Genomic DNA, 27,807 nt, shown 5'->3' with positions numbered 1-27,807 from the left:
CTATGCAGCGAGTGCTCTAATCTTTCGCTTATCTACCCAGTAGCACATATTGCCCATATAAGATTATTTTTTTTGACTCTGGGGCTGTCTCTAGCTGTGACGGTTCAGGGGTACTCCGAGAATTATGAGTGCTACTTCTCACGAATGCATAACGGCAGCATCAGGTTTGCCTTCTGCATAGAATTCTTCCAAGTCGGCGTTGCCCATCTTCCCTACCAAAAGATGAGGCAGTTTCGATTTTACAGCCTTGAGTGACTCAGGGACTAGTGATTCACAACCGGTTTGGTGTCCCGAAATCCCGCGACTTTTGGAAGCAGTCTTCGAGTTCCTGTATACTTCCAGCATGACTTTTGCCGTACCGGTTCACGCTTGTTTTGAGCACACTTTCAAGGTATAAAGGCCTGGACCCGACGCACAACCTGAGCATTCGAAAAATTCATTATGTTCTCTCAAGCTCTCACTGCTCGCACTGGTAGCATCGCTCATCATCTCGAGACGGTCTTCCTTTTTGCACAAAATGATATCAGAACCACTCTGATACCTGTTGTATGTGACAACTATTCCGTGTGTCGCCCCCTTGTTTAATTATATTTTTCAGACCATATTCGCATTATCTGCGGCTCCCAGATATGATCCCATCCACGCTTGGCATGCTCCTTTGTGGATATGGTTCCACTTATTGCAGTTCAATCTTGCAAACCAGATCCAAGATCCGGAGGAGGATCGCAAGAACAAGCCCTCCCGTCCGATACCTGCTGGTCGCATTTCTATTGACAGCGCAGCTGATATGCGCTGGGTGATGATCCCAGTCTGCTTGATGTTGTCGTTGAGGTATGGCACTCAGGCACTGCTGGCCAGCACCGTTTTTGCAGTGTTCAATATCTGGTACAACGAACTTCACGCTGATAAAATGGGATTGTCGAAGAATGTACTTACAGCCATCATCTACGGATGTGCGGAGGTTGGAGGAACCACTGCTGTCGGTAAATCTATTCAGTTGCAGACAATCTATCATTTTGCTGATCAAGCAGTACAGGTTCTTACAACTCACGTATCAATAAGGTCGGTGCTTTGGCGGTCGCACTTAGCTCGACAGTCTTTGCGACTACGCTTCATGCGCAAGACTTCAAGGATGAAGAGGGCGACCGCCTCACTTGGAGGCGCACGCTGCCCACAATCTTCCCTAATGCCGCACGCCTTTCAATGATGGTCAGCATTCCCCTGTGGTCATTTGTCTTGAGCCATGTCTGGAAGCTAGATGCGCTCTCTACCGCCACATTTGTAGCTTATGGTGCATATGTGGGGACCCGATTTGTGATGTACGACACTGTGGGCGCCGACAAGCAGTCCTGCAAATTTTATAGTGTGAGTCAAAATATTACTTGGGAGCACACCGAGGTGAAGCTTACAATGGACTCATACCAGCTGTGGTTCACGCTCAGCCATCTACTTCCAGGTTATTGGTGTTTCTTCTATAGTGTTTGAGTATCTGGAGCTGAAAGTCGCATATGTCCTGTTCTAATGATATACTATTTAATAGCTTATTGTTGTACCACACAAAACAAATTCAACCCTAGAAAATTGACCTTGGTTACCTGGTACTTTGATGGCCGGTCAATCACAAGTCTACACATCACCTTTGGACTCAGCGGCCAGAACTCGTACTTACATAATGACTTGACTTAAAATCGTTCATCATAAACCAATCTTTTTTTTTCCCGTACACTGACCATCAACATAAGTTGACGCTTGAGACCATCGTTCAAGTCTCTTTTGATTTACCTGCAGGCATGGGTACTAATGGGTACTACGTGGTCCGCTATCGGAATATGTATTTCCAATCACACCACGGTTCTGATGGTTATCCAGAATGGCTTGGCTTAAAGGTGCTTCAGCTTATATGACAGCCCAATGCCATTGCGACCTATCGACAGGTGTTTGGAGAGATGCTGGATGGGTTGAAGAGCCCTTCGCATTCTCTATTACTGATAGAAAATGGTGACGATTTCGACTTGGAGCCCCCCTCCCGGGAGCGGCCAGGAACTTACTACTGGAACTATGAGATCGATCTTGATCGCAATATCTTCTATGTGTGCGGCATGCCTTTCTTCTCCTTGGAATGCCTTCCAGATGATAATGCTTTTATCCAATATATCACCAATGATCACATGTCCGGAGACGAAGCCGCCGAAGATCATATCTCCAAAGATCATTACGGCCACACAGCTTCATTGAGATGCCCCCCTGAGCACAAGTACAAGATGCCCCCACTGCCGGTTGTGGACAATTCTGACCTCATGACATAACAGTCTTTGATGTGCACTGGATCTCAGGTGGCTTTGAGTGATTTGCTCGCCAAAAGTGAGATCCTGTCTGAAGACGAGTACGTTCGAGTCACATTGCTAGAGGTCATGATTGGACAGTGCATGGTTAGCTCGACCATTGGCAAGGAAATTTATGAAATAGAGCTGTTAAAGGACCACAATCAGGTCACGGATGATCAATGGTCAATTGCATGCTTCATGGCCAGCATTGCGTTCGTTCCTCAGATGTTCAACCACATTTGGCACGTTTGCCATCCCAAGCCGGAAAGAAAGGAGTTCACATGGGTTCGCAAAGACACTGTTGTCTGCATCACAACACATCTATATGATGAGCGATGCCTACAGGCTTCCGTATCACGCTTGATCAACGTGATCCTAGAGCAGAAGGATAATCCTGGTCATTACTTTGGAATCGCGTTTTCTGTCTTCCATCACCCTTGGCACCACTTCAAAGACGTTCCCACGGCCTTTCAGACCCGGTTTCTATGTCATGGGAAACTAGGCTGAAAGACCATTGTGCCCAAGAGGGTCTCCACCAGGTGCTACAATAGGCTCCCGCCCTTGAGAGGGTTTTTGACTCAAGTTCGCACAGAGGCTCTCGAGGTAAGTATAGTCTATACCCTTTGTCCTCTGCTCGCTGGTATTTTTATAGATTTGTACCCTTCTTCCATCGCACAGCGCTGTCCGCTGTCCTGCCCTTGCTCACTGCTCAGGTTCGCGTGGAGGTTCTCATAGTAAGTGTAGTCTATACCCTTTGTCCTTTGCTCACTGCCATGTATACTAGATCTGCACCCTTTGTCAGTGCTCAGGTTTGCGTTGGATCTATGAGCTTGTTTGTCTACAGGCTGGAGCTTTGGATTTACATTGGCACATTCTTCTGACTTACATTGGTGCCTTCTTGATCTACATACTTCTGGGATTTTCAGACTGACGTGGCACATTCTTCTTGATCTACAGCCTCAGAGCTTCAGGGAGGTTTTTGTACACATATTGCAGTAACATATCTCCGTATTATACGAGTGAACGGACGTGCATAATATCCCGTATGATACGGGCCAGCGGACCATGGGCCGAAGGTAGATATATCCTCGACTGTGACGGATGGGCCGGGAGTGTTATTATTCCCGATGGAGACGGGTTGGCCCAGGTGGGGAATATGTAAAGTAGATGGGTGGGCCGATGGACATGAATTTTCAATAGACGGATCGGCCGAGGTAGTTGGATATTATGTAGATGGGTGTACCAAGGTAGATATGTATCAAATAGCCGGGTATATCAAGGGTGCTTGTTATCACATAGACAGGTGGGCCCAGATATATATCATATTAGACGGGTGGGCCGACGAATTAATATTATTTTGTAGACGAGTGGGCCGAGGGAGCGGTGAAAGATTTATTATATACGGGTGGGCCAATGGTAGACATATATTGCATAGACGGGTAGGCCGACGTAGGGGTATATAATATAAACGGTGGGCCCAGGCGAATGATAATTGTAGACATGATGGAGCTCAGCTAGTTGTATATCATGGAGGTAATAATTCAAAGTCATCTAATGATGTAGTATGGCATGGAGCCTTGCAAAGGGGTGAAGTGGAACTCGAGCGAAGTGTACTGAGTTCCGAGACCCGGGTCTCGACAAATGAATATGTGATGTCCAGCACACTTCCGATCGTCTGGTATTTCATTGAGCAATATATGATAATAGATCTTTGAAAGCCAACATCATCCAAGCCTACCAAATGCCAAATGCCAAGTTCCAACTACCGAAAATCAAGTGAAGTGTACCAATATCCGAGCCCTGACTATCAAATCCTGACAATCGACCATTGAGTCCCGACTACCGAGTCTTGAAACCCGAGTCCCAAAGCCCGAGATTTGAGTCCTGAAACCCAATGCCCGACCATTGAATCCCAACAATCGAGTATCAAGTCCCGACCAACGAGTCCCAAATATTGAGTCCTGACCATCGAGACCCAACACCCAACACCCAACACCCAACACCCAACACCCAACACCCAACACCCAACACCCAACACCCAACACCCAACACCCAACACCCAACACCCAACACCCAACACCCAACACCCAACACCCGACAACCGACAACCGACAACCGACACCCGACACCCAAGATTCAAGACTCAAGTTCCGACTATGGAGTCCTGGATATCAAAAATCAAGTGAAGTGTACTGAGATCCGAGTCCAACCTGAAGGATTCCTTAGGCTGGACTTCCAAACCTTTGGATTTGTCCTTCCATCTCTATCCAAGCTTAAGGATTGATTCCTTAAGCTGGACCTTTGCCTTTCTGGCACTTCCTGTCTTTCCAAGACTTATGTCTACTTCCTGTTATCTCCGACTCCACCTAAGTGTAGCCTACCTCTGTTTGCTTCTACTCCAGACCTTGTCCATGGTAGCCTTTATTCTCCTGTCCTATAATCCTGTCCACTCCTGCTGACCTCCAGACCTTTGGATCTCCGGACCTTTGGATCTCCGGACATCTTACCCTTCGGATATCAAAACCTTTGGACATTGTAACCTTTGGACATCATGACCTTCAGACATCATAACCTTTGGACATCTGAACATTCAGATGGCGCAACCTTCAGACATCCTGTCCTCTGGACCACTCCTCCTATCTGATCCTGCTTTGGACTCTGTCCCTTGCAGTCTCTCCTCCATGTGCTTCCATCTAGGAAGCTTACCTTCAGAAGTCTTATCTTCGGACCCTATGCAGCAGGTGAAACTCCTCCAGAGTTTCCTGTACTTCTCTAGAAGTTTCTATACTCCTCCGGAAGGTTCCTGTGCTCATCCAGAAGTCCTCCAGCACTCCATCAGAGTAGCCAGTCTCCGGAAGTCCTTCGGACTTCATTGGATTTCATCTGGACTTCATTCTGAAATTAAGGGTATGTACTTGGGAAAGGTGCAAAATAAAATATACTGACTACCAAGTGCTGAGCACTAAGTGTCGAGTTCCAAGTTCCGAGTTCCGAGTTCCGAGTTCCGAGTGCCAAGTGCCCCGATGCTTTCGGGTATTAACACCCAGATAGCCCTCGCTCTCAGGGGCCCGTCAGAATTTAGATCATCTCAAACGGATGTGATTTGAGTGAGATATGAGCAAAATACTATATACCGGGTGAATTTTGGCATCAGAAGTTCGATGCTTTCGGGCATTGACATGAAGATAGCCCTCAATCTCAGGGGTGTGGGAGAATTCAGATTGTCTGAAATGGATATAATTTGAGTGAGATATATGCAAAATACAATATATTGACTACTGAGTGCTGAGTACCAAGTGCCGAAGTGCCAAGTGCAGAGTGCCCCGATGCTTTCAGGCATTAACACCCAGATAGCCCATGCTCTCAGGGGCCCATCAGAATTTAGATCATCTCAAACAGATGTGATTTAATGTGTCCCAAGTGCTGAGTGCCGAGTCCCAAGTGCTGAGTGCCGAGTGCTGAGTTCTGAGTTCCGAGTTCCAAGTTCCGAGTTCCGAGTTCCGAGTTCCGAGTGCCAAGTGCCCCAATGCTTTCGGGTATTAACACCCAGATAGCCCTCGCTCTCAGGGGCCCGTCAGAATTTAGATCATCTCAAACAAATGTGATTTGAGTGAGATATGAGCAAAATACTACATATCGGGTGAATTTCAGCATTGGAAGTTTGATGCTTTCGATGTTTTTGATGTCGGGTCTCGATGCTTTCGGGCAGTAACATGTAGATAGCCCTCAATCTCAGGGGTGTGGCAAATTTAGATTGTCTGAAACAGATATAATTTGAGTGAGATATATGCAAAATACCACACACTGACTACCGAGTGCTGAGTGCCAAGTGCCAAGTGCCGAGAACCAAGTTCTGAGTGCCGAGTGCCGAGTGCTGAGTGCCGAGTGCCGAGTGCCCCGATGCTTTCGGGCATTAACACCCAGATAGCCCTCGCTCTCAGGGGCCTGTCAGAATTTAGATAGTTCCGAGTGCCAAGTGCCGAGTTCCAAGTGCCGAGTTCCAAGTGCCGAGTTCCGAGTTCCGAGTGCCCCGATGCTTTCGGGTATTGACACCCAGATAGCCCTCGCTCTCAGGGACCTGTCAGACTGTAGATCATCTCAAACGGATGAGATTTGAGTGAGATATGAACAAAATACTATATACCGGGTGAATTTTGGCATCAGAAGTTCGATGCTTTCGATGTTTTTGATGTCGGGTCTTGATGCTTTCGGGCATTAACATGTAGATAGCCCTTGATCTCAGGGGTGTGGCGGAATTCACATTGTCTCAAATGGATATAATTTGAGTGAGATATTTGCAAAATACTATGTATATACTGACTACCGAGTGCTGAGTGCCGAGTTCCGAGTGCCGAGTGCCCCGATGCTTTCGGGTATTAACACCCAGATAGCCCTCGCTCTCAGGGACCCGTCAGAATTTAGATCATCTCAAACGGATATAATTTGAGTGAGATATTTGCAAAATACTATGTATATACTGACTACCGAGTGCTGAGTGCCGAGTTCCGAGTGCCGAGTGCCCCGATGCTTTCGGGTATTACCATCCAGATAGCCCTCGCTCTCAGGGACCCGTCAGAATTTAGATCATCTCAAACGGATGTGATTTGAGTGAGATATGAATATAATACTACCACACACTGACTACCAAGTGCTAAGTACCAAGTGCCAAGTGCCAAGAACCGAGTTCCGAGTTCCGAGTGCCGAGTGCCGAGTGACCCGATGCTTTCGGGCATTAACACCCAGATAGCCCTCGCTCTCAGGGACCCGTCAGAATTTAGATCATCTCAAACGGATGTGATTTGAGTGAGATATGAATAAAATACTATATACCGGGTGAATTTCAGCATCAGAAGTTCGATGCTTTCGATGTTTTTGATGTCGGGTCTTGATGCTTTTGGGCATTAACATGTAGATAGCCCTTGATCTCAGGGGTGTGGCAGAATTCACATTGTCTCAAATGGATATAATTTGAGTGAGATATTTGCAAAATACTATGTATATACTGACTACCGAGTGCTGAGTGCCGAGTTCTGAGTGCCAAATGAATACCACACACTGACTACCGAGGGCTGAGTACCAAGTGCCGAGTGCTGAGTGCCGAGTTCCGAGTTCCGAGTGCCAAGTACCCCGATGCTTTCGGGTATTAACACCCAGATAGCCCACGCTCTCAGGGACCCGTCAGAATTTAGATCATCTCAAACGGATGTGATTTGAGTGAGATATGAATAAAATGCTATATACCGGGTGAATTTTGGCATCAGAAGTTCGATGCTTTCGATGTTTTTAATGTCGGCTCTTGATGCTTTCGGGCATTGACATGCAGATAGCCCTAGATCTCAGGGATTCATCAGAATTTAGATAGTCTGAAATAGATATGATTTGAGTGAGATATATGCACAATCCAAGATACAGGGTGAATGAGTCCCGAGTGTTGAGTGCCAAGTGCTGAGTTCTGAGTTCTGAGTTCCGAGTGCCGAGTGCCGAGTGCCGAGTGCCGAGTGCCGAGTGCTGAGTGCCCTGATGCGTTCAGGCATTCAATCACTGTCAGGAGGTGTTCCCTCATCCACCTCAGTGCCTTCAGTGTTGCAATCAAGCTGTCTGCTGTGTGCTGAGTGCCAAGTGCCAAGTTCCGAGTTCCGAGTTCCGAGTGCCCTGATGCTTTCGGGTATTAACACCCAGATAGCCCTCGCTCTCAGGGACCCGTCAGAATTGAGATCATCTCAAACGGATGTGATTTGAGTGAGATATGAACAGAATACTATATGCCGGGTGAATGTTGGCATCAGAAGTTCGATGCTTTCGATGTTATTGATGTCGGGTCTTGATGCTTTCAGGCATGAACATGTAGATAGCCCTCAATCTCAGGGGTGTGGCAGAATTCACATTGTCTCAAACAGATATAATTTGAGTGAGATATTTGCACCATACTATGTATATACTGACTACCGAGTGCTGAGTGCTGAGTTTTGAGTTCCGAGTTCCGAGTGCCAAGTGCCGAGTTCCGAGTGCCGAGTTCCGAGTGCCGAGTGCCCCGAGGCCTTCGGGTATTAACATCCAGATAGCCCACGCTCTCAGGGGCCCATCAGAATTTAGATCATCTTAAACGGATGTGATTTGAGTGAGATATGAGCAAAATACTATATACCAAGTGAATTTCACCATCAGAAGTTTGATGCTTTTGATGTTATTGATATCAAGCCTCGATGCCTTCAGGCATTGACATGCAGATAGCCCTAGATCTCACGGGTCTGGCAGAATTTAGCCCATCCCAAATGGATAAGAGTTGAGTGAGATATGAGCAAAATCCCATATACTGTGTGTATTTCAGCATTGTAAGGTCAATGCTTTCCATGTTTGCAATGTCTAGCCTCAATGCATTCAGGCATTCACAAGCAGATAGAACTTGATCTCAGGGGCCTGTCACAATTCAGATCGTCTCACACGGATAAGACTTGAGTGAGATATGAGCAAAATATTATATATCAGGTGATTTTGATGTCAGGCCTTGCACCAAGGGTAAGCACATAGCACAACAGGAATAAATCCTGTTGTCCTAGTATCCTTATATATTGCATATACTATCGAAGGGGTGTTGGGGATCATATTTTGCCTCAAACAGACATGATTTGAGGGAGATATGAGCAAAATACAATTTATTGGGTGTGTCTGAGCTTCACAGGTTCAATGTTTTTGTTGTCAGCCTTGTGTGGGAAAAATTCTAAAACATCAGGAGAAACATAAAAACACATCATCAGGGACTGCATCAGGTTTGCTATGATCACACCTATGTATAATATGATAGATTGGCTTCCAGTGTACTGTTCCAGTCCCTGAAACAGTATCTGTCAGTGGTATGTATCTCTAAATACAAAAAAACTCGAAATTCAAGGCAATCACTGTGCACTGGTGCAAGAAAGTTACAATCACAAGATATATACATCAGCAAAATATGATTTTGCCACACGGTTACCAGAAGGTCACAAGCTTTGACAGTGCTTACTAGACTAAGGATACGATTGTCTTAACTCAATAGTCTTAACTTGCTAGGCATAATATAAGCTTTCTTAATAACCATGACTGTCATATCTTCCATAATAATCCTAACCCTCACAGCTTATGTATTATGTAGTAATCAACAATCATATTAGACTATCAAGTGAAGACTATCGTGTAATGACTATCGAGTTAGGACTACTGTATTTTATTCTAAGTCTGTACAATAGACCTGTGATACTTGATGAGTGTCAGCCTGAACAGTATATTAAAGATCACACTATCATACTACACATAGGTATGACTATTGAAGACATGATGTAGTGCCTTATGATGTGTATTTATGTGTCTCCTGATGTGTTGAGAATGTCCTACATTACCTCATATGTCCATGTGAGGCCATATGAATTCTGTGAACTCCTGACATTAAGGGCTATCCACATGTCAATGAACACAGTCATCTAGGCCTCACATTGAAATCATTGAAAGCATCAAACTCCTGATGCAAAAATATGATCCAAATTCTGAAGGACCCCTGAGAGTGAAGGCTATCTGCATATCAATGCCTGAAAGCATTGAGGCCCGACATCAAAATCATTGAAAGCATTGAACTTCCAATGCTGAAATTCACCTGATATATAGTATTTTGCTCCTATCTCACTCAAATCACATCTGTTTGAGATAATCAAAATTCTGATGGACCCCTGAGAGCAAGGGCTATCTGGGTGGTAATGCCCGAAAGCATCGGGACACTCAGCACTCGGAAGGCACTTGGCACTCGGCACTTGGTAGTCAGTATATGGGATTTTGCATATATCTCACTCAAATTATATCTGTTTCAGACAATCTGAATTTTACCACACCCCTGAGATCGAGGGCTATCTACATGTCAATACCCAAAAGCATTGAGACCCGACATCAAAAACATCGAAAGCATTGAACTTCTGATGCCAAAATTCACCCGGTATATAGTATTTTGTTCATATCTCGCTCAAATCACATCCGTTTGAGATGATCGAAATTCTGACAGGCCCTTGAGAGTGAGGGTGATCTGGGTGTCAATACCCGAAAGCATCGGGGCACTCGGCACTTGGCACTCGGAACTCAGAACTCAGAACTCGGCACTCAGCACTCAGTAGTCAGTAAATACATAGTTTTTTGCAAATATCTCACTCAAATTATATCTGTTTGAGACAATGTGAGTTCTGCCACACCCCTGAGATCAAGGGCTATCTACATATTAATGCTCGAAAGCATCAAGACCAGACATCAAAAACATCGAAAGCATCGAACTTCTGATGCCAAAATTCAACTGGTATATAGTATTTTGCTCATATCTCACTCAAATCACATCCGTTTGAGATGATCTAAATTCTGACAGGCACCTGAGAGCGTGGGCTATCTGGGTGTTAATACCCGAGAGCATCGGGGTACTTGGCACTCGGCACTCGGAACTCGGAACTCGGAACTCAGCACTCGGCACTTGGTACTCAGCCCTCGGTAGTCAGTGTGTGGTATTTTGCATATATCTCACTCAAATTATATCTGTTTCAGACAATCTAAATTTTGCCACACCCCTGAGATCGAGGGCTATCTACATGTTAATGCCCGAAAGCATCAAGACCCGACATCAAAAACATCGAAAGCATCAAACTTCCAATACTGAAATTCACCCGGTATATAGTATTTTGCTCATATCTCACCCAAATCACATCCGTTTGAGGTGATCTAAATTCTGATGACCCCCTGAGAGCAAGGGCTATCTGTGTTTTAATACCCGGAAGCCTCAGGGCACTCGGCACTCGGCACTCGGCACTCGGCACTCAGCACTCAGTACTTGGTACTTGGTAGTCAGTAGTCGGTGATTCGAGTCTCGAGACTCGAGACTTGTGATTCACAAGTCAAAATTTGACACTAATGTGTAGTATCTTATGTATTTCTGTACTCATTTCACTGACTACCGAGTGCCGAATCTCGGGTCTTGGGTATCAGGTCTCGGTACTCGGTACTCGGTATTTCCAGATGACAAAAATGTATATCATCTTCAATTTGAATTTTCTTAACTCGTAAAAATGTATGACTTTCCAGTTGGGTTTTGAATTTTGAGTTTTGAGTCTCTTGAGTCCCGAGTCTGGGTGTTCAGGGCTCGGGTTTCAGGTTTCAGGTTTTGGGTTTTGGGTTTTGGGTTTTAGTACTTGGTACTTGATATTACCCGATGTCGGCCCACCCGTCTATGTAAAATTCTGCACTTCGGCCCACCCGTCTATCTAATATGACCCCACGTCGGCCCACCTGTCTATGTAATAAATAATTCACCTCACCCTCGGCCCACCCGTCTATCTAATATTACCCCACATCGGCCCACCTGTCTATGTAATAAATAATTCACCCCCACCCTTGGCTCACCCATCTATCTAATATTTCCCTACATCGGCCCACCCGTCTATCTAATAAATATTTCACCGCTCCCTCGGCCCATCCGTCTACAAAATAATACTGATACGTCGGCCCACACGTCTATATAATACTATTTGCTATACATCTCTCCTCAGGTCTATAATATATGTCAATCCTACTCTACATATTACCCACATGGGCCCACCCATCTCCATAATAATATTTCTCCCAGCCCATCTGCTATCATCGATGATATATAACATCAGCATAGATGGGCCCACCCGTCTCCATCGGAAATAATATTCCTCCCAGCCCACCCGTCAACATCGGGTATATACATAACATCGGCCCATAATCCGCTGGCCCATATTACACGGGATATTATGTAGGTCGGGTGACCCGTATAATACGGGATTTGTCACTGAAGGGGCTCTTTTTGTAAATGGTCTTCTTGGCCTTAAATAGTTTCATTTCACTATCCGTTACCCTCTGCTTCGCAAGCCTCGGCTTTGAATTGATGTTCCAATTGTCCTCATACCCGGTGCTTCGCGAGCCTCAAGTGCATCTCGTTCAACAATTCGGACGAGTCGACCTTCTTTATTTAAGATTTGTTCTAAATGTTCATATGTCGCGAACCTTAAATGCATCATATTTAGCAGAGCTTCGTGAACATCCAAAGCATTTCATTCAACTGAAGACATATGATTTATCGCAATATGAAAGTACGTATGTAAACTATCATCGAAGGAAGTCGCGTACTACCGATCAAAGCAAGGATGGGTGAGATATAAACATACGGAACATCAAGAACACACGATCAAAGGAGGAACAAGTGAGATGGGGACATACGGAAACATCAAGAACATATATGCACACAAGAGCGCTCGATACAATGAAGCATTCCAAGAAGCAAGAGATGACGTCTAGTTACCTTCAGACTGGGGTGGTGATGATGAGTATGCAACTAGACCAGGTAAAGGGCTCATCCTCTGACTAGAGCGGCGGGGTGTTTGTAGTACGTTCTTGGCCTGATGCGCCATGGGCCCGTAGTGAGGCTGCCAACGTTCGTCCATGTTATATGCTACCCTGCCATCACGGTGAGCCACAAGTCCTTGTTGGGGAGCAGGCACATGAGTGTCGTAAGTCGGAGCAGGTGCACGAGCACCATAATTCTCCATGTGCTGTTGCTTGTCATAACCCGGAGCGGGTGCACGAGCACCATAATTCTCCATGTGCTGCTGCTGCTCAGAAGGTGCACGAGTAGGCGCACATCCATAAATTTCTGGATATTGTTGCTGTTGAGAAGGTACCAGTGCACAAGTATCGTAATCTTCCAGACGTTGCTGATGAGCAGGCACACGAGTACTATCATAAGCTTCTGCGTGTGGAACGTTAGCATGGTGGGGTGCAAGGTGCGGATACATGTCGTTGCGAGGAGTGTACTGGGTGTGGCTGTAACTGGCGGTGTTGCTGCCACCTGGGCCTTGGTTCATGCATTGGTAGTCAATCTGATTACGGCGCAGATCAGCCTGAGGATAGTTCCGACCTTGCGGCACGTCAAGATGTTGCCGTATGAAGGCGGTGGAAGAGCTCTGCCATGACCATAATTATATGGTGTGGTTTCGGGGGCAGGGCTTCGCTGGTTGTGCAAAGATGGAATCAGTGACTGTGGACGTTGTTGATATTGAGGCGATGGAGATGAAGGGGCAGACGATGGGGCAGGCGAGGGGGCAGGCGAGGGGGCAGGCAGTAAATGGTCGCGTGGCTCTGCTGCTCCCATTGGTCTTGCTGCTCTTGACAAGCCGCGCGCATGAAGCCTCCCACCTTCGACAACTGCTACTTCTGCTCCCGATGGTTCCACTGCTCCTGATGGTCTCGTTACTCCCGCTGCTCCCGGTGGTCCCAATGCTCCCGATGCTCACGTCACTCCTGATGGTCCCGCTGCTCTCATTGTTCCCAATGGTTCTGCTGCTCCTGCTGCTCTAGATGATTCGTGCGTATGAAGCATTCCACCTTCATAGAAAGCAACTTGTTTGGCTGCTGCAGTTGAACCACGCACGATCTTCTTTGGCTTCGGCTTTGAACATGCTGGACCATCTCGGAGTCGCAAAGGTATACCAACTATGAGAAGATGTTATCGATGGTAAGCGTCGTATAAAGGTGACAGAAATGAAGCTTGCATACCTTCCTTGACTTCGTCTGGCTTCTGTTCCTCTTCAGATTCAGAGGTGAGCTCGCGATAACGTGCCCTTACCCTCTCCTTCTGCAATGCAGTATCTTTTGCCTTGCCCTTGGGCTGCGGCTCGATCACCTCAATGTCACTGGACAGAACACGACGCTTAAGTCTGCGAGTGCCACCAGTCGTCTTTGCTTTGCGTTTGCGTGACTGCACTCTATCCTCGTAGTCAGACTCGACTTGTGGGGCGTCGTCATATGCTGAGTCGTCTTCCTCCAATCCAGATGATGCTTTCATTGATTCATCGAGAGTGATTACATTGGAAGGTGCGGGCGTTGCCTGTGATTTTGGAGGCTTAACTACCTTCGAAGGGCGTGCAGGAGGTATCTCGACTGAAACGACGAGATTTTTTTGATGAACAATGGTGGAAGTGGGAGAATCGTCGTCGACAACTATGGAAGAAGCGATGGGCGCAGCCTGCCTGTTGTTTGGCTTCCTGACTTTGGTAGTTGCTGCACTTGGCCGGAGACGAGACGGTCCTTCACAATCGATAATGCCATTGGCAAGCAACCGCCGGCCACGTAAGTGAGCAGAGTGTGGTGGAGGAGCCTCCCCAATGATGACTGGTCGGCTCTTGTCTTTGTCCTCTGAACCTAATAAGAAATTAGCGTAGGTTAAGAATATATCCATGAATATGTACCTGAGGGCCCACATTTGATCACCAGTGTTCCCGATTTCAAGGCTTCTGCGAGGATTATCTGTTCTCGTTTGTCAAGGTCGTTGATCCCCTTACTCCTCGCACTGGTGCTGCGTGTCTCTCCCGGCATAAGGATGTCCTCCAGATAGCCTTCAATGACAAATCCTTGACGATCAAGGTCACTGCGGAGCTTCTTCCACGGGAAATTGCCTGAGCGGACAGTGAGTTTCCCACCCACTTCCTCTTGAGAATGATGAGCAAGCGGTAAGCAACATACCAAGAGAAATAGATACTTACTGAGTAATGCAATGATGCCACCCTTGATAAGTGGAAGAAGGTCGACCTGAAGTTGCCAGTCATCGACATCGAGCACCTCTGGAGCATCCGGGTCATCTTTCACGGCCTCCGGAGCATCTGTTGACACTTTCGATGATTTTCGCTTGCGTGGCGGCTCATTTTCTTTTGCGCTTGGCGCGCCTTCAAGATGCATGTCCTCGGCAACCGCAAGAGATGCAAGGTTGCTAAAATTCAAGTAAGAATTCACAAAGCGGTCTACAAAGAAACCATTGACTTACTATACATGAGCTTTTAAATGTCCAATCATCGCGTCTTCGTCAGCTCGGCAGCGTGTTTGCCAAAACTAAAAGTGTTGAGTAAGGACTTTGATGTATATGAACGGAAGAATGACTTACTTTTTCTGCACCCGGCGTTTCGTGTATATACCCAAGTGACATGTCCTGATTGACCACCTTTCCGCATATGATAAAGACTGCTTCGAAGCCATGTTTGGCAGCAGCGGCGTCCACCTAAAAGTAAGGTTAGCACATTATTTTGATGTATGAAGTGTTGGACGCACCATGGTCACGACTTTTCTCCAAATCTTACTGAATTCCTGCGTTCGCTGTGAAACTGTCTGAGGTCCAACTGACCTCACCTCTACCTGCTCAAATGTCTCAAGGATTTCTTGCCATGAGTCCAGAAAAGCCGCTCGGAACGCCTTGTAGCATTCGGCTCGAATTGCTGGCGTAATCTGAGCAGCATCAGCTACCTCAATATTGCCAAGTCTTTGCAATTCCTGCTCTCGGTTCACTTTCAAGTAATGGCCGTACGTGTTCCAATGATTGAATCCAGAATGAATGCGTCCACGAGCCTTGTGATACGCATGAGAGACTTGCTGCAAAGGTAAGCTGGTTTTTGCGGCAAGGTCGTTGAATATGTCGTTGATAGCTTTGAAATTCTCCTCCAATAGTGCATTCACCTCATCTGTCCTACAGCCAACCAGCGCACCAGCCGAAGATTCTCCTGCATCGTCATTACTTAGGAGAGCATCTTCTCCGGAAAGCTGAGTACCAAAGGAAGGCTGGTGTGGAGTCTTGGCAGTCGTGGGAGGGATGATTCGTGTCTCTGGCAAATCCGTGCGACCGTCATACATATTGCGTAGACTGAAGTCCCCACCCACAGGATCCCATGGAACATCAAGCGAGGAGAAGTCGAATGTAGCATCGGCAGTGAATGGACGATGTGTGCCGTCGAACGTAGTGGAAGTCCCTGCACCGAAGTCATCCATGGGAGGAAGACCTAGCACTCCGAGAGCATCAGTACTCGGTCCAGCGTTGAGTGGGGCAGCGTGGAGATCCTGCCCGCTGTTCAACCCCACAGGTGTACGTGTTTCCTGCATGGTAGCAAGGGGAGGTTGTGGAAGGATAATGTCATGCTGAGGTTGCTGAGGAATGAAGGGAGGGGGAGGTTCACGTGGGCCTGGTTGCGGATGGGTGGTGTTAAGGTGAGGTTGCTGAGGAACGAGAGGAGGGGGAGGAAGTTCACGTGGGCCTGAAGGATGTCGCTGAGGTTCACGTGATAATTCACGCAACACAGCTCGGCGTGGCAAATCACCATACAAGCCCTGCCTACCTTGCGCAAAGTTGCTTTGGAGCTCTTGCTGCAAGACGGGAGCAAGCCATTGTCCTGTCTCAGGCTGGACAGTGTTCAACGTCGGATTTTGATTTGAAGTATTGACTTCGCCACTCTCGTCCAGATATTCAGTGAGCAGTTTAGCCCTCCTACCCTGCGCATTTTTGACAAGGCCAGAATCGCGGGCTGTTGGTTTAACGCACGAGCGCAGTCGACTTGGAGTCTGGACGGCAGGAGGAGATACATAGCGACCACTGCCAAATTGCTTGGACTCAGGGTCAAGGGCCTCTGGACTAGAGCGTGACATTGCCAGGTTTCCTGTGCAGCAATGAAGATGAGGTAGAAGCGCTAAACGATGATGAGTACACTGATAGAGGTGTTATCAGCTGACGGATACCAACCTAGTGCACAAACCTACCAGGAAAATGACCTGTGAGACGACAAGGAGGGCAGGAGGCAGGAAATGCTCATGATGCCCCAGGCTTTCATAGTGCCTGAGCGCTCAACAAACATTGGGATTCACATAGTAAATTTGCGACAAAACATATGTACTGCAAAAGAAGAGAAGTTAAAAATCAAAACACCGTTGCATTCAAGACAACGACCTACAGTGGGACGAGAGAGGAACAAGAGGGTATAAAAGAAGTCAAAAGTCAAAACGCTGTTGCACCCGAGGCACTGGAGCATCTGAGGGCGCAGGAGGTTAGACAGACGGGAGGGGAGGAATGACAAAACTTCGTTGAGAGTCGGGGACAGCCCGTGAGAGGCTTCGGAGGGTTGAAATGATGTTCAGGGATTATTACTTCATCCGACGTCGATTATCGATGGATTCATGGAAGCACAACACATCTTATCAATGTGTTGTCAATGTTCGTTCTTCCGCACTCCTCCCTCTTAAGCTCACCGTACATTGCTTACTCATGGATTTCACCCAGCTCGACTCTATACTCCGACGCGTGTCATCGCGCTACAAGGTGGACGAGCAGGTGGTGTTGGATAAGTGGATGGAGAAGCGAGAGGTCAGGGATCCTGAGGGATGGAGGGAGCTTGAGGGCATTCCTTGCATCGCTGGTGGTTTCACAGCGCTTCTCGGTGAGTCATGGTTAAATCAAGATGAAGGACAACTAAATATTATACAGGGACTTTGGATGGACGAGGGGGAACCATCCTGTGGAAGACTCTGCCTAAGGTTCTAGCCCATTGTGGGTACATACTCGAAAACTACCCCGAGGGCATTCTCATGCCCGGCGAGAGACGTCCAACAATCACGAGGAGCAAGGGCATACATGACCTCACCGCCCTTGAGGGCTTCCAGCTTGCGGATGCCCTCAAGAACAACACCCTCACCATCAAATCTATTCCAACACTGGACGCCCGCCAAAGTCTCGCGAAATCACGTGCCCCTGTCATCGTTGGAGAAGCGCCCACTGCACATTCACCACACACTCACGGCCGACGAATGTTTGCCAATGGCCGGATAGATAGGCGTGGGTTGACCCGTCTGGGCAATACTTCTACTTCACCTAATCCGCGCAGACTCCGAGTCTTCGTAGAACTCCCACCTGCGCCTCCCTCCTGGAAGTTGAAGGCGACTCAACGTCCCCCCATTGGACCCAGTCGCAGCCAGCTCATCCCACAGATCACCGTTATGAGCGCCACCGAGGAGGAAGAACGAGAAGTTGATGTCGCCGTTATGACCGAGGACGAAGAACAAGAAGTTGATGAACTTGTCAGTACGCAGCCTGCAGTTGTGAACTGTGAGCCTCTCGAGCTTCTCCCTCATCTCACCAAATTAATCTGACCTACAGGAGCCTCCGTTTCGCGAGCCTCATTTGCACATGCTCGCGCACAATTCAAACAAGACATAGAATACCTACGCAGCAACTAGTTATACAAGTCTGGGGTCGCCCAGGGTTCCACCATTTCAATAGTGTCACGAATTCCAAATACAAACCATTATTCTTTCTTAAACACTCGTAAGACACCCGTTAAGCGCCCATCACAAGCGCCCGTCGTTAGCGCTCAGTCAGCGTCTGTACCTATAACCTTCACAAACCCTAACCCCAACTTCTCTATTCCGTTAGCGCCCACTACTTCTATTTCCGACGTTCCTGATTTTGACTTCCTTACTCAAGCGATTAAGTCACGTGACTCCAGAACCTTCCAGAACCCTTGCACAGCTATCACACGTTCCATGACATCATAGTGTAGTTATATTTAGAACATCGTACGATTCCCTTTTCTATTTAATGATTGGCTAGTTAGTTCAGATCCAGATTCAGTCTCCGCTTCAATATATGTATATAGGTAGCTCATTGTAGTCAGTAGTTCTTCAGTTCAAACCTCTTTTGTATTAGCTTACTGCTAGCAATCCTAAGACGTCCCTGCTATCCTCTTCTCTCTGTTAGATAACCTTAGTTTGAGTCCTAGTCTCTGCCCCAGCGTTAATTCGTTTAAAGGGTTGTGACATTAGGTTTGAACTATAGGGGACTCCGACTCTACGCACCACCGCTTGCATACCTTTTCTCTTTAATCTGAGCATCTTGCGATTATCCGCGATCCTCGATTAAATCAGAACCGTTACACGTTTCATATTGCCCGGCTTAACAGCTGTGAACCCTTGATTTCATCACTCTCCCCTTTGCTCGCTTGAGCGCATTCATACCTATCCGTTTCGTAGTTAGTAGTCCTATACCAGGCCCTGCCTTACATTGCAGCCGCCAGTATACGGAGGTGTTCACGACATTAGGCGTGTCACTGCAACTTTGAGTGCTGGCCCAAGACCCTGCCTGCTCAACGTTACTATAATTTCCTTTTACCTATCACCTTTTCTTCGTACGATACGTAGGCTACTCTACCCGAGTATTTAGCGGAATTTCCTAGTCCAGACTCGGTCGCTTGTAAGCTTCGGCTGGAAGAGCACCCTGGCGTTCTAGTTTTCCCACTTGGCGAGTATAGTTGTTACGTACACATCTCTTTTAGTCAGTATCTAGGGAAGAGTCAGTTGGGTTTTACCAGGACCCTTTGACCCTGAAGTACGAGGTAGATCCGATCAGATATCGGGGACCGCTTCAGTTTTCCAGATTACGTATCCTTTTCCATCTTCCCTTTTCATCATCTTTCCCTTCCGGAAGAGCCGTTACGACTAGCTCTTCACAGACATCAGTAAATCGGGTTCCAGAAAACAACTGGTACTATGTCTGAACCAACCGCACCAAGAATGCCGAGTAGCAGCGAGGAGTTTGTACAATACGTACAAGAACAGATCGCCGCAAACAATGCACTGTGGCAAAGTCAAGTCACGGCACTGCAAAACAAGAATGACGAGCTATCAACAAGAAACGAAGATCTAGCTCTACGAATTCAGATGCAGCAGGCCGAGATCGACAAACTCACCGCTTCTCCATCCCTCGGATCATCCGCCGCTTCCACCACAGCCTCAATCAAGATGGCTAAACCCACGGAATTCACGGGAGACAAAGATTCCATCGATGCCAAGATGTGGGCAACCCAGATAGCGCTCTATATGACGCAATGGCCCAGCATCACGGAAAGGCAGAGAATATCAGTTATGCTTTCGTTCATGAAAGGATCTGCTGCTAAATGGGCGCAGTCCTACATTGAAGAGCACGCTGATGGAACCCTCACCATGAAGAAGTTGGATGAAGACTTCACCGCCATGTGGGCACAAGAAGACCTTGAAGGCAAGGCAGTTCGAGAATTGGATTCCCTAAGACAAGGATCCTCTTCCGTCCCAGAGTACACGGCTACTTTCAAACAAAAAGCCGCACACACCAGATTCTCCGACTACGATCTACGCCAGAAATATAGGGCAGGATTGCAAGATCGCGTCAAGTTACAACTCGCTCATATATCCTACAAAGATAAGGACAACATGCAAAAACTGATAGAGCATGCGATCCAAATAGGACGAAACTTCGAGGAGTTAGACGCGGAGAAGAAGAAGACTTCTTTCTGGACCCCTAACAGGGCCGCGAGAAACTTCGAACCAAGGGCTGGTCCCAGAGACAGTAACGCTATGGACGTCGACGCCAACAAGCAGAGAGGAGCTCCCAAACCTCAAGGAAAGACTGGTTCTTTCAACTGCTACCGCTGCGGCGAAGAAGGCCATATGGCGAGAAACTGCAAGGGCGCTCCCAAAGCGCAAGTGAAGGCTACTGAAGTGCCAAAGGAAGATTCGATGCCCCAATGGTTTAAGGACTATGTCAAAGCCAAAGGAGATAAGGGTTTTTAGAGAGGTCTGAGTTAGAGTCTGCGGACTTGGACCCGAACAATCGTTTCTCTATCCTATCTACGTTCTCGGATGTAACAGAAGTATATTTGCGATCGAAATCAGAGCATTTTTACATTCCGATTACCCTGAAAGGAAAGAATCGACAAGCAGACGTGAAAGCACTTGTGGACTGCGGTGCATCAACATTATTTATCAATGAGAAGTTTGTGAAGAAGAACGATGTAATATGCCGTAAATTATTAAGGCCTATTCCGGTAAAGAACATAGATGGTTCTTTAAATGCCGCTGGATCAATGACTCATTTTGCCGAACTAAGTCTAAAGATCGGTGATCATGTAGAAGACAAAGCAGCCTTCATGATTACAGACTTAGGAAACGATGATGTTATTATCGGCATTGACTGGTTAAGATATCATAATCCAGAAATAGACTGGAATGCAGGACAGTTTTCGTTATCCCGGTGTCCGCTTAAATGTATTACGAAAAAAGAACAAAGACAAAAAAATAAAGAAAACAGAAAAGCACAAAAACAAGTAGATGTGATTCCGGATCTGATTCCCACAGAAGAGGATGACGATGAAGACATGGAGATGAAGAAGGCAACCTGTGAAGAGGTGGAAGACGAAGATAGTCCTGAAAGATGGATTAGATATAAAGCCTCGGTTGCCACGGAACAGAAGGTAGCAGAAGAAGCTACGAAAAAGAAGAAGTCTGTTGAAGAGATGGTTCCAGACTGGCTTCACGATTACCTGGGAGTGTTCTCAGAAGAAGAGTCTAAGCGATTCCCTGAAAGAAAGAAATGGGATCATGCTGTGGATCTTAAGGATGACAATGATCTTCCTCCGAACGCGAAACCTTACCCCTTGTCACCAAAGGAAATGGACACTTTGAAAGATTGGTTGAAAGCCGAGACTGCACTAGGACGTATTAGAGATTCACAATCTCCAGTTGCAGCACCTTTCTTCTTTGTGGCCAAAAAGGATGGCAAACTTAGACCTGTAATGGACTATAGAAGGCTTAATGAGAAGACGGTTAAAAATGCGTATCCGCTACCGAGATCTCAAGACCTGATTGATGCCCTTACTGGTGCCACGATGTACTCCAAGATGGATGTACGATGGGGGTATAACAATATTCGGATGAAAGAAGGAGACGAATGGAAGGCAGCTTTCAAAACGCCTTTTGGTCACCACGAACCAACCGTAATGTATTTTGGGTTGACAAACTCTCCAGCAACTTTCCAGACCATGATGAATGAGATATTCAGAGATTTAATAGACGGCAAAACAGTGGTCGTTTATATCGATGACATCTTGGTCTTTACGAATGGAAGTAGAGAGCAACACCAGAAAGTCGTGCGAGAAGTACTCAAACGATTAAAGGAGAACGACCTGTTCTTGAAGCCTGAGAAATGTAGCTTCGAGCAGTCTAAAGTCGAGTTCCTTGGGTTGATTGTGGAAAAAGGCAGTGTATCTATGGACCCCGTCAAGGTAGAAGGAGTATTGAAATGGCCTGTTCCCAAATGCGTAAAAGAAATACAAGCATTCATGGGTTTTGCCAACTTCTATCGAAGATTTATACTTGGGTTCTCAGACATCGCCAGACCAATGAATGATTTGCTGAGAAAAGATGCCAAATGGGATTGGACAGAGAGACAGCAAAACGCCTTCGATGAATTAAAGAAGCGTTTTACAGAAGCTCCCGTCCTAGTAATGCCAGATGTTGAGAAGAAAATGAAAATAGAAACCGATGCTTCCGATTATGCAACAGGAGCAGTTCTATCTCAACTGATGGAAGATGGCCTATGGCACCCAGTGGCTTATTACTCAAAGTCAATGAACGATGCAGAAAGAAATTATGACATCCATGACAAAGAGTTACTAGCAATCATTCGTGCGTTGGAAGAGTGGAGGCACTATGTGCAGGGAAAACCCCAACATGTGGAGATCTGGACGGATCACAAAAATCTCGAGTATTTTATGACGAGTCAGAAGTTGACAAGAAGGCAAGCCAGATGGAGTTTGTTCCTGGCGGAGTATGAATTTACGCTCCAACATAAGCCTGGTGTAGTCAATGACAAAGCCGACCGTCTATCTCGGAGAGAAGACCACAGAGGGGGGGTAGAAAACGATAATTCTGACCGCATTTTGTTAAAAACCGGAATTTTTCAAGATCAAAGCTGCTAAACGAGGCCAAGTTCTCATAGAAGGAGAAAGTTCGCTCATGAAAAAGATAAGGAAGAGCACAGAACGAGAGCCCGAAGTAATGAAAGCGCTAGAAACGCTAAAAGTAGCACCGGTACAATTGCGCAGAGGAATCGAAGAATGGAATGTTGAGGACGGATTGGTGTTATTCCGAGGATTGGTATATGTTCCAAACGATAAAGAGATCCGCCGAGAGATATTGGAGTTGTTTCACGACTCTCCACCGGCTGGACACCCTGGACGTGCCAAAACCTTAGAATTGATTTCCAGAAACTATTGGTGGCCTTCAATGACGAAGTATGTCCATGATTACGTAGACGGTTGCGATCGATGCAAACAAACGAAAGTGTTCCCCAGTAGACCAACGGGACCTTTACAGCCAAATGAAGTCCCAGAAGGACCTTGGCAAACGATCTCATGCGACCTGATAGTGGACTTGCCGAAGAGTGAAGGATGTGACAGTATATTCGTTGTCGTTGATCGATTTTCGAAACAATCACATTTCATTCCCACCACCAAAGATGTAGACTCGAAAGGAATTGCCGAGCTATTTCTAAAGAACGTATGGAAACATCATGGTACACCAAAGAAAGTGATTTCGGATAGAGGAACGCAGTTCATTTCGAAGTTTATGGGACAAGTATCGAAAAGATTAGGAACCAAATGGTCTGCTTCGACCTCCTATCATCCCAGAACAGACGGACAAACAGAACGTGTAAATCAAGAAGTTGAACAGTACTTGCGCATGTTTGCCTCGTACAGACAGAACGATTGGGTATCTTGGCTGCCAATAGCAGAGTTTTCACACAACAATGCAGTCACAGTAACCGGTCACAGCCCGTTCAAAGTCCTCTACGGATATAATCCCGAATTCACAGTATCTCCGAACTCTATTTCCCTTATTCCCGCCGCCGACGAGAGAGCAGATCAGATGAGAGAAGCAAGAGATGATGCGGAAAATACTCTAAAAATGGTTAATGAACGCATGAAACGCTTCTATGACCGAGGAGTTAAAGACGCACCTCAGTATCAAAAGGGAGACAAGGTCTGGCTAGACGCAAAGAACATTAAACAACGTCGTCCAAGTCAAAAGCTGTCAGATCGTCGTCTTGGGCCCTTTGAAATACTAGAGAAGACCGGCGAAGTGAACTATAAATTGAAATTGCCAGAGAGCTATAAGATTCACCCGGTTTTCCATGTGGAATTGCTTACTCCATACTATGCATCTCGAATGATTCCCCATTCTCAACCCACCCGACCACCTCCAGACATTGTTGACGATCAGGAAGAATTTGTCGTAGAAGAAATACTAGATAGCCGACAATTCCGAGGAAAAGTGCAGTACCGAGTAAAATGGGAAGGATATCCGATAGAAGAGTCGACATGGGAGCCAGAAGAAAATGTTAAAAACTCCCCGATTCTAATTGCAGACTTCCATAAGAAAAATCCCACGGCTGCTAAATCCAAACGAATTCTTGGATCTATCCTAGATACGGATGCGTTCAAACAGTGGAGAGAGAAAAACATCCGACCATCCTACATTCGCGATGACGCTCATCCTAGAGAGGGGGTAATGTCACGAATTCCAAATACAAACCATTATTCTTTCTTAAACACTCGTAAGACACCCGTTAAGCGCCCATCACAAGCGCCCGTCGTTAGCGCTCAGTCAGCGTCTGTACCTATAACCTTCACAAACCCTAACCCCAACTTCTCTATTCCGTTAGCGCCCACTACTTCTATTTCCGACGTTCCTGATTTTGACTTCCTTACTCAAGCGATTAAGTCACGTGACTCCAGAACCTTCCAGAACCCTTGCACAGCTATCACACGTTCCATGACATCATAGTGTAGTTATATTTAGAACATCGTACGATTCCCTTTTCTATTTAATGATTGGCTAGTTAGTTCAGATCCAGATTCAGTCTCCGCTTCAATATATGTATATAGGTAGCTCATTGTAGTCAGTAGTTCTCCAGTTCAAACCTCTTTTGTATTAGCTTATTGCTAGCAATCCTAAGACGTCCCTGCTATCCTCTTCTCTCTGTTAGATAACCTTAGTTTGAGTCCTAGTCTCTGCCCCAGCGTTAATTCGTTTAAAGGGTTGTGACAAATAGATCCTTGATCAATAGCATTTCTGAAAATTTCTTCCCCACTTGCGATGGAATCAACGCGAAAGTGAACAGCGCCAGGGACGCCCAGAACACAGTTAAGTGCATTTTCCCTATGTCAAAAATAAAATAAAACAAGCGCCTCAAATAAATTTGTGCTTACCAGCCTGCCACTAAACCGATGAAAGCCCCACGCGTCACACAGAAGACTTCTTGACGGGGTTTGACTTGTACTGGAGTATTGTGACATTTTAATAAGCATACATTTTTAAAGCGACTCACCTGGAATATTGTAGAAAACGGCCTTGTAGACATGGAGGACAGACTCATCTGCCAACGATCTCGCAGCATTGTCGTATCGAGGATGGTTCTTATTGATGACGGTGAGCTCTGGCTTTTCTGTGGAGAGCGCGCTATTGACAAAGATGACTACAGGCGAAGTGAAAACATGCTTGATGATGAACGGTATGGTCGTCGACATGGTCTGCTGGGGGAAAAAATCGTGAGAATCAGTAGAGCATGCTCAATGGTTGAAAAGGCTCATGGGAGGTAGGTACCTACTATCGCATTCGACTTGCCCAAAAGGATGGCATCACGATCCACCTAAATCCGACAACAATATTGAAGAGAAGTCAGAAGTTAAAACAACCGTTACAGTCAATATGACAACCTACTGAGGGATGGGAGAGGGACGAGGGGGACGACAGGACTATGTGAGGTACACGTTGCACCCGAGGCACTGCGGCGGCACGTTGAGATGACTATTCTGCACAGCCAAATCTGATCAGCCAATCAGCGTATGGATAACGATGTTCATACATAAAAAACATGTCCCCATACATCCAATGTACCCAAAAAAACATCTAGTGCGCATATTAAGATGCTCCATGACATGCCGGTTCTAATGGTATTGATGCATTTTTAATTCAAATGGTATCTGGTCAAATAAACCAACTCTCAAACGTTGCCCACTCATTCATTTCAATTGCTTTAGACTTCTTTAGACTTCTTTACCTCTTTACCTATGGGGCGGAGAGCAAAACACCTCACTCTCACTGATTAAAACCGCTGCAACACGTCAACACACAGCAAAGTATAGTCGATCCGATAGGTCCAGAGAACTCTTGCTTTCCGTATTTCTTATCTAAGTACTAACACTGTGCGTACAGAGGTAAAAACACTCGTCGACTTTGGAATTCGCACACATATGCCAAAGCCCACAGTCGAAAGGGTTCGACAAAGTCCCTTACTCATGCTTCCAATTCACCCACTCTTGATTCCAATGTTGAGCTGTCATCCCTTCCATCCTATTTAATCAACCTCGCAAGAGCAGATCTTCCAGACACCTACCTATTTCAACAAGCATCACAAAGCGCTGACAACCTTGACGAATCAGATCTTGCGCAATGGGATATTGATCCACCATACCACACTCCTCGACCTTTGGACACCCCAGCAGAAGCTCGCTGGACAGAAAACCTTGTCCAGGTGATCCATGGTCGAGCCCCTTCAGTGACAAATCCCGTATTATACGGGTCACCCGACCTACATAATATCCCATGTAATACGGGCCAGCGGATTATGGGCCGATGTTATGTATATTCCCGATGTTGACAGGTGGGCTGGGAGGCATATTATTTCCGATGGAGACGGGTGGGCCCATCTATGCTAATGTTATATATATCATCGATGATAGCGGATGGGCTGGGAGAAATATTATTATGGAGATGGGTGGGCCCATGTGGGTAATATGTAGAGTAGGATTGACATATATTATAGACCTGAGGAGAGATGTATAGCAAATAGTATTATATAGACGTGTGGGCCGACGTATTAGTATTATTTTGTAGACGGATGGGCCGAGGGAGCGGTGAAATATTTATTAGATAGACAGGTGGGCCGATGTGGGGTAATATCAGATAGACGGGTGGGCCGAGGGTGAGGGGAATTATTTATTACATAGACGGGTTGGCTGATGTGGGGTAATATTAGATAGACGGGTGGGCTGAGGGTGAGGTGAGTTATTTATTAGATAGACGGGTGGACCGACGTGGGGTAATATCAGATAGACGGGTGGGCCGAGGGTGAGCGGAATTATTTATTACATAGACGGGTGGGCCGACATGGGGTCATATTAGATAGACGGGTGGGGCCGACGTGGGGAATTCTACATAGATGGGTGGGCCGACGTCGGGTAATATTAGATAGACGGGGTGGGCCGAGGGTGAGCGGAATTATTTATTACATAGACGGGTGGGCCGACGTGGGGTCATATTAGATAGAAGGGTGGGCCGACGTCGGGTAATATTAGATAGACGGGTGGGCCCAGATACATATCATATAGACAGATAGGCCTAGGTATTGTACATTTTACGAGTTTCGAGGCTCGAGTTTAAGAAAATTCAAATTTAAGATGATATACATTTTGTTGTCTTGAAATACCGAGACCCAGACCCGAGATTCGGCACCTCGGTAGTCGGTGAAATGAGTACAGAAATACATAAGATAATACACATTGTTCTCAGAAATCACAAGTTTCAAATGTCGATTTGTAAATCACGAGTCACAAAGTCTCGAGACTCGAATCACCGAGTACCGAGTACTGAGAACCGAGTACTGACACCCGACACCCGGAATTCGGCACTCGGCATGCGAGACAAAAGATTGGAAACAAAACTCAAAATTCGAAACTCGAAAGTACTGACTACCGAATACCAAGTACCGAGTACTGAATCTCGG

The 27,807-nt window shown here is 46.4% G+C and overlaps 6 protein-coding genes across 6 annotated transcripts; 2 read left to right on the top strand and 4 right to left on the bottom strand.

Annotated features, from left to right (window-relative positions):
* Positions 1-441: 441 nt before the first annotated feature.
* DFJ58DRAFT_666544 (UbiA prenyltransferase family-domain-containing protein) lies at positions 442-1,485 on the top strand (the record flags this gene model as incomplete). Its single annotated transcript, XM_041382567.1, has 3 exons — positions 442-546; positions 599-983; positions 1,037-1,485. 3 exons carry the CDS (start codon positions 442-444, stop codon positions 1,483-1,485), a joined length of 939 nt encoding a protein of 312 aa, XP_041239482.1.
* Positions 1,486-4,096: 2,611 nt separating this feature from the next.
* DFJ58DRAFT_844992 (uncharacterized protein) lies at positions 4,097-4,858 on the bottom strand (the record flags this gene model as incomplete). The annotated part of the gene is made up of 2 exons (XM_041393119.1): positions 4,097-4,488; positions 4,729-4,858. 2 exons carry the CDS (start codon positions 4,856-4,858, stop codon positions 4,097-4,099), a joined length of 522 nt encoding a protein of 173 aa, XP_041239481.1.
* A 7,779-nt stretch (positions 4,859-12,637) lies between these two features.
* On the bottom strand, positions 12,638-13,494 carry DFJ58DRAFT_732427 (uncharacterized protein; the record flags this gene model as incomplete). The annotated part of the gene is made up of 2 exons (XM_041386171.1): positions 12,638-13,222; positions 13,261-13,494. The coding sequence occupies 2 exons, from the start codon at positions 13,492-13,494 to the stop codon at positions 12,638-12,640; spliced, it is 819 nt and encodes a 272-aa protein (XP_041239480.1).
* Positions 13,495-15,467: 1,973 nt separating this feature from the next.
* Positions 15,468-15,863, bottom strand: DFJ58DRAFT_613691 (uncharacterized protein; the record flags this gene model as incomplete). Its single annotated transcript, XM_041380925.1, has 1 exon — positions 15,468-15,863. A coding segment is annotated over one exon (396 nt), but the record flags the coding sequence as incomplete, so codon positions are not given.
* A 1,827-nt stretch (positions 15,864-17,690) lies between these two features.
* Positions 17,691-18,020, top strand: DFJ58DRAFT_644564 (uncharacterized protein; the record flags this gene model as incomplete). Its single annotated transcript, XM_041381404.1, has 1 exon — positions 17,691-18,020. A coding segment is annotated over one exon (330 nt), but the record flags the coding sequence as incomplete, so codon positions are not given.
* Positions 18,021-24,973: 6,953 nt separating this feature from the next.
* Positions 24,974-25,962, bottom strand: DFJ58DRAFT_732422 (uncharacterized protein; the record flags this gene model as incomplete). Its single annotated transcript, XM_041386170.1, has 6 exons — positions 24,974-25,181; positions 25,232-25,301; positions 25,351-25,555; positions 25,630-25,671; positions 25,743-25,829; positions 25,888-25,962. 6 exons carry the CDS (start codon positions 25,960-25,962, stop codon positions 24,974-24,976), a joined length of 687 nt encoding a protein of 228 aa, XP_041239477.1.
* Positions 25,963-27,807: the final 1,845 nt, after the last annotated feature.

The sequence above is a fragment of the Suillus subalutaceus genome, assembly GCF_016647625.1.
Source record: "Suillus subalutaceus strain FC151 chromosome Unknown DFJ58scaffold_125, whole genome shotgun sequence".
In the NCBI taxonomy this organism is placed as follows: Eukaryota; Fungi; Basidiomycota; class Agaricomycetes; order Boletales; family Suillaceae; genus Suillus; species Suillus subalutaceus.
Note: the sequence above shows the minus strand (reverse complement) of the source record. Positions and strands in the feature narration are given on the sequence as shown.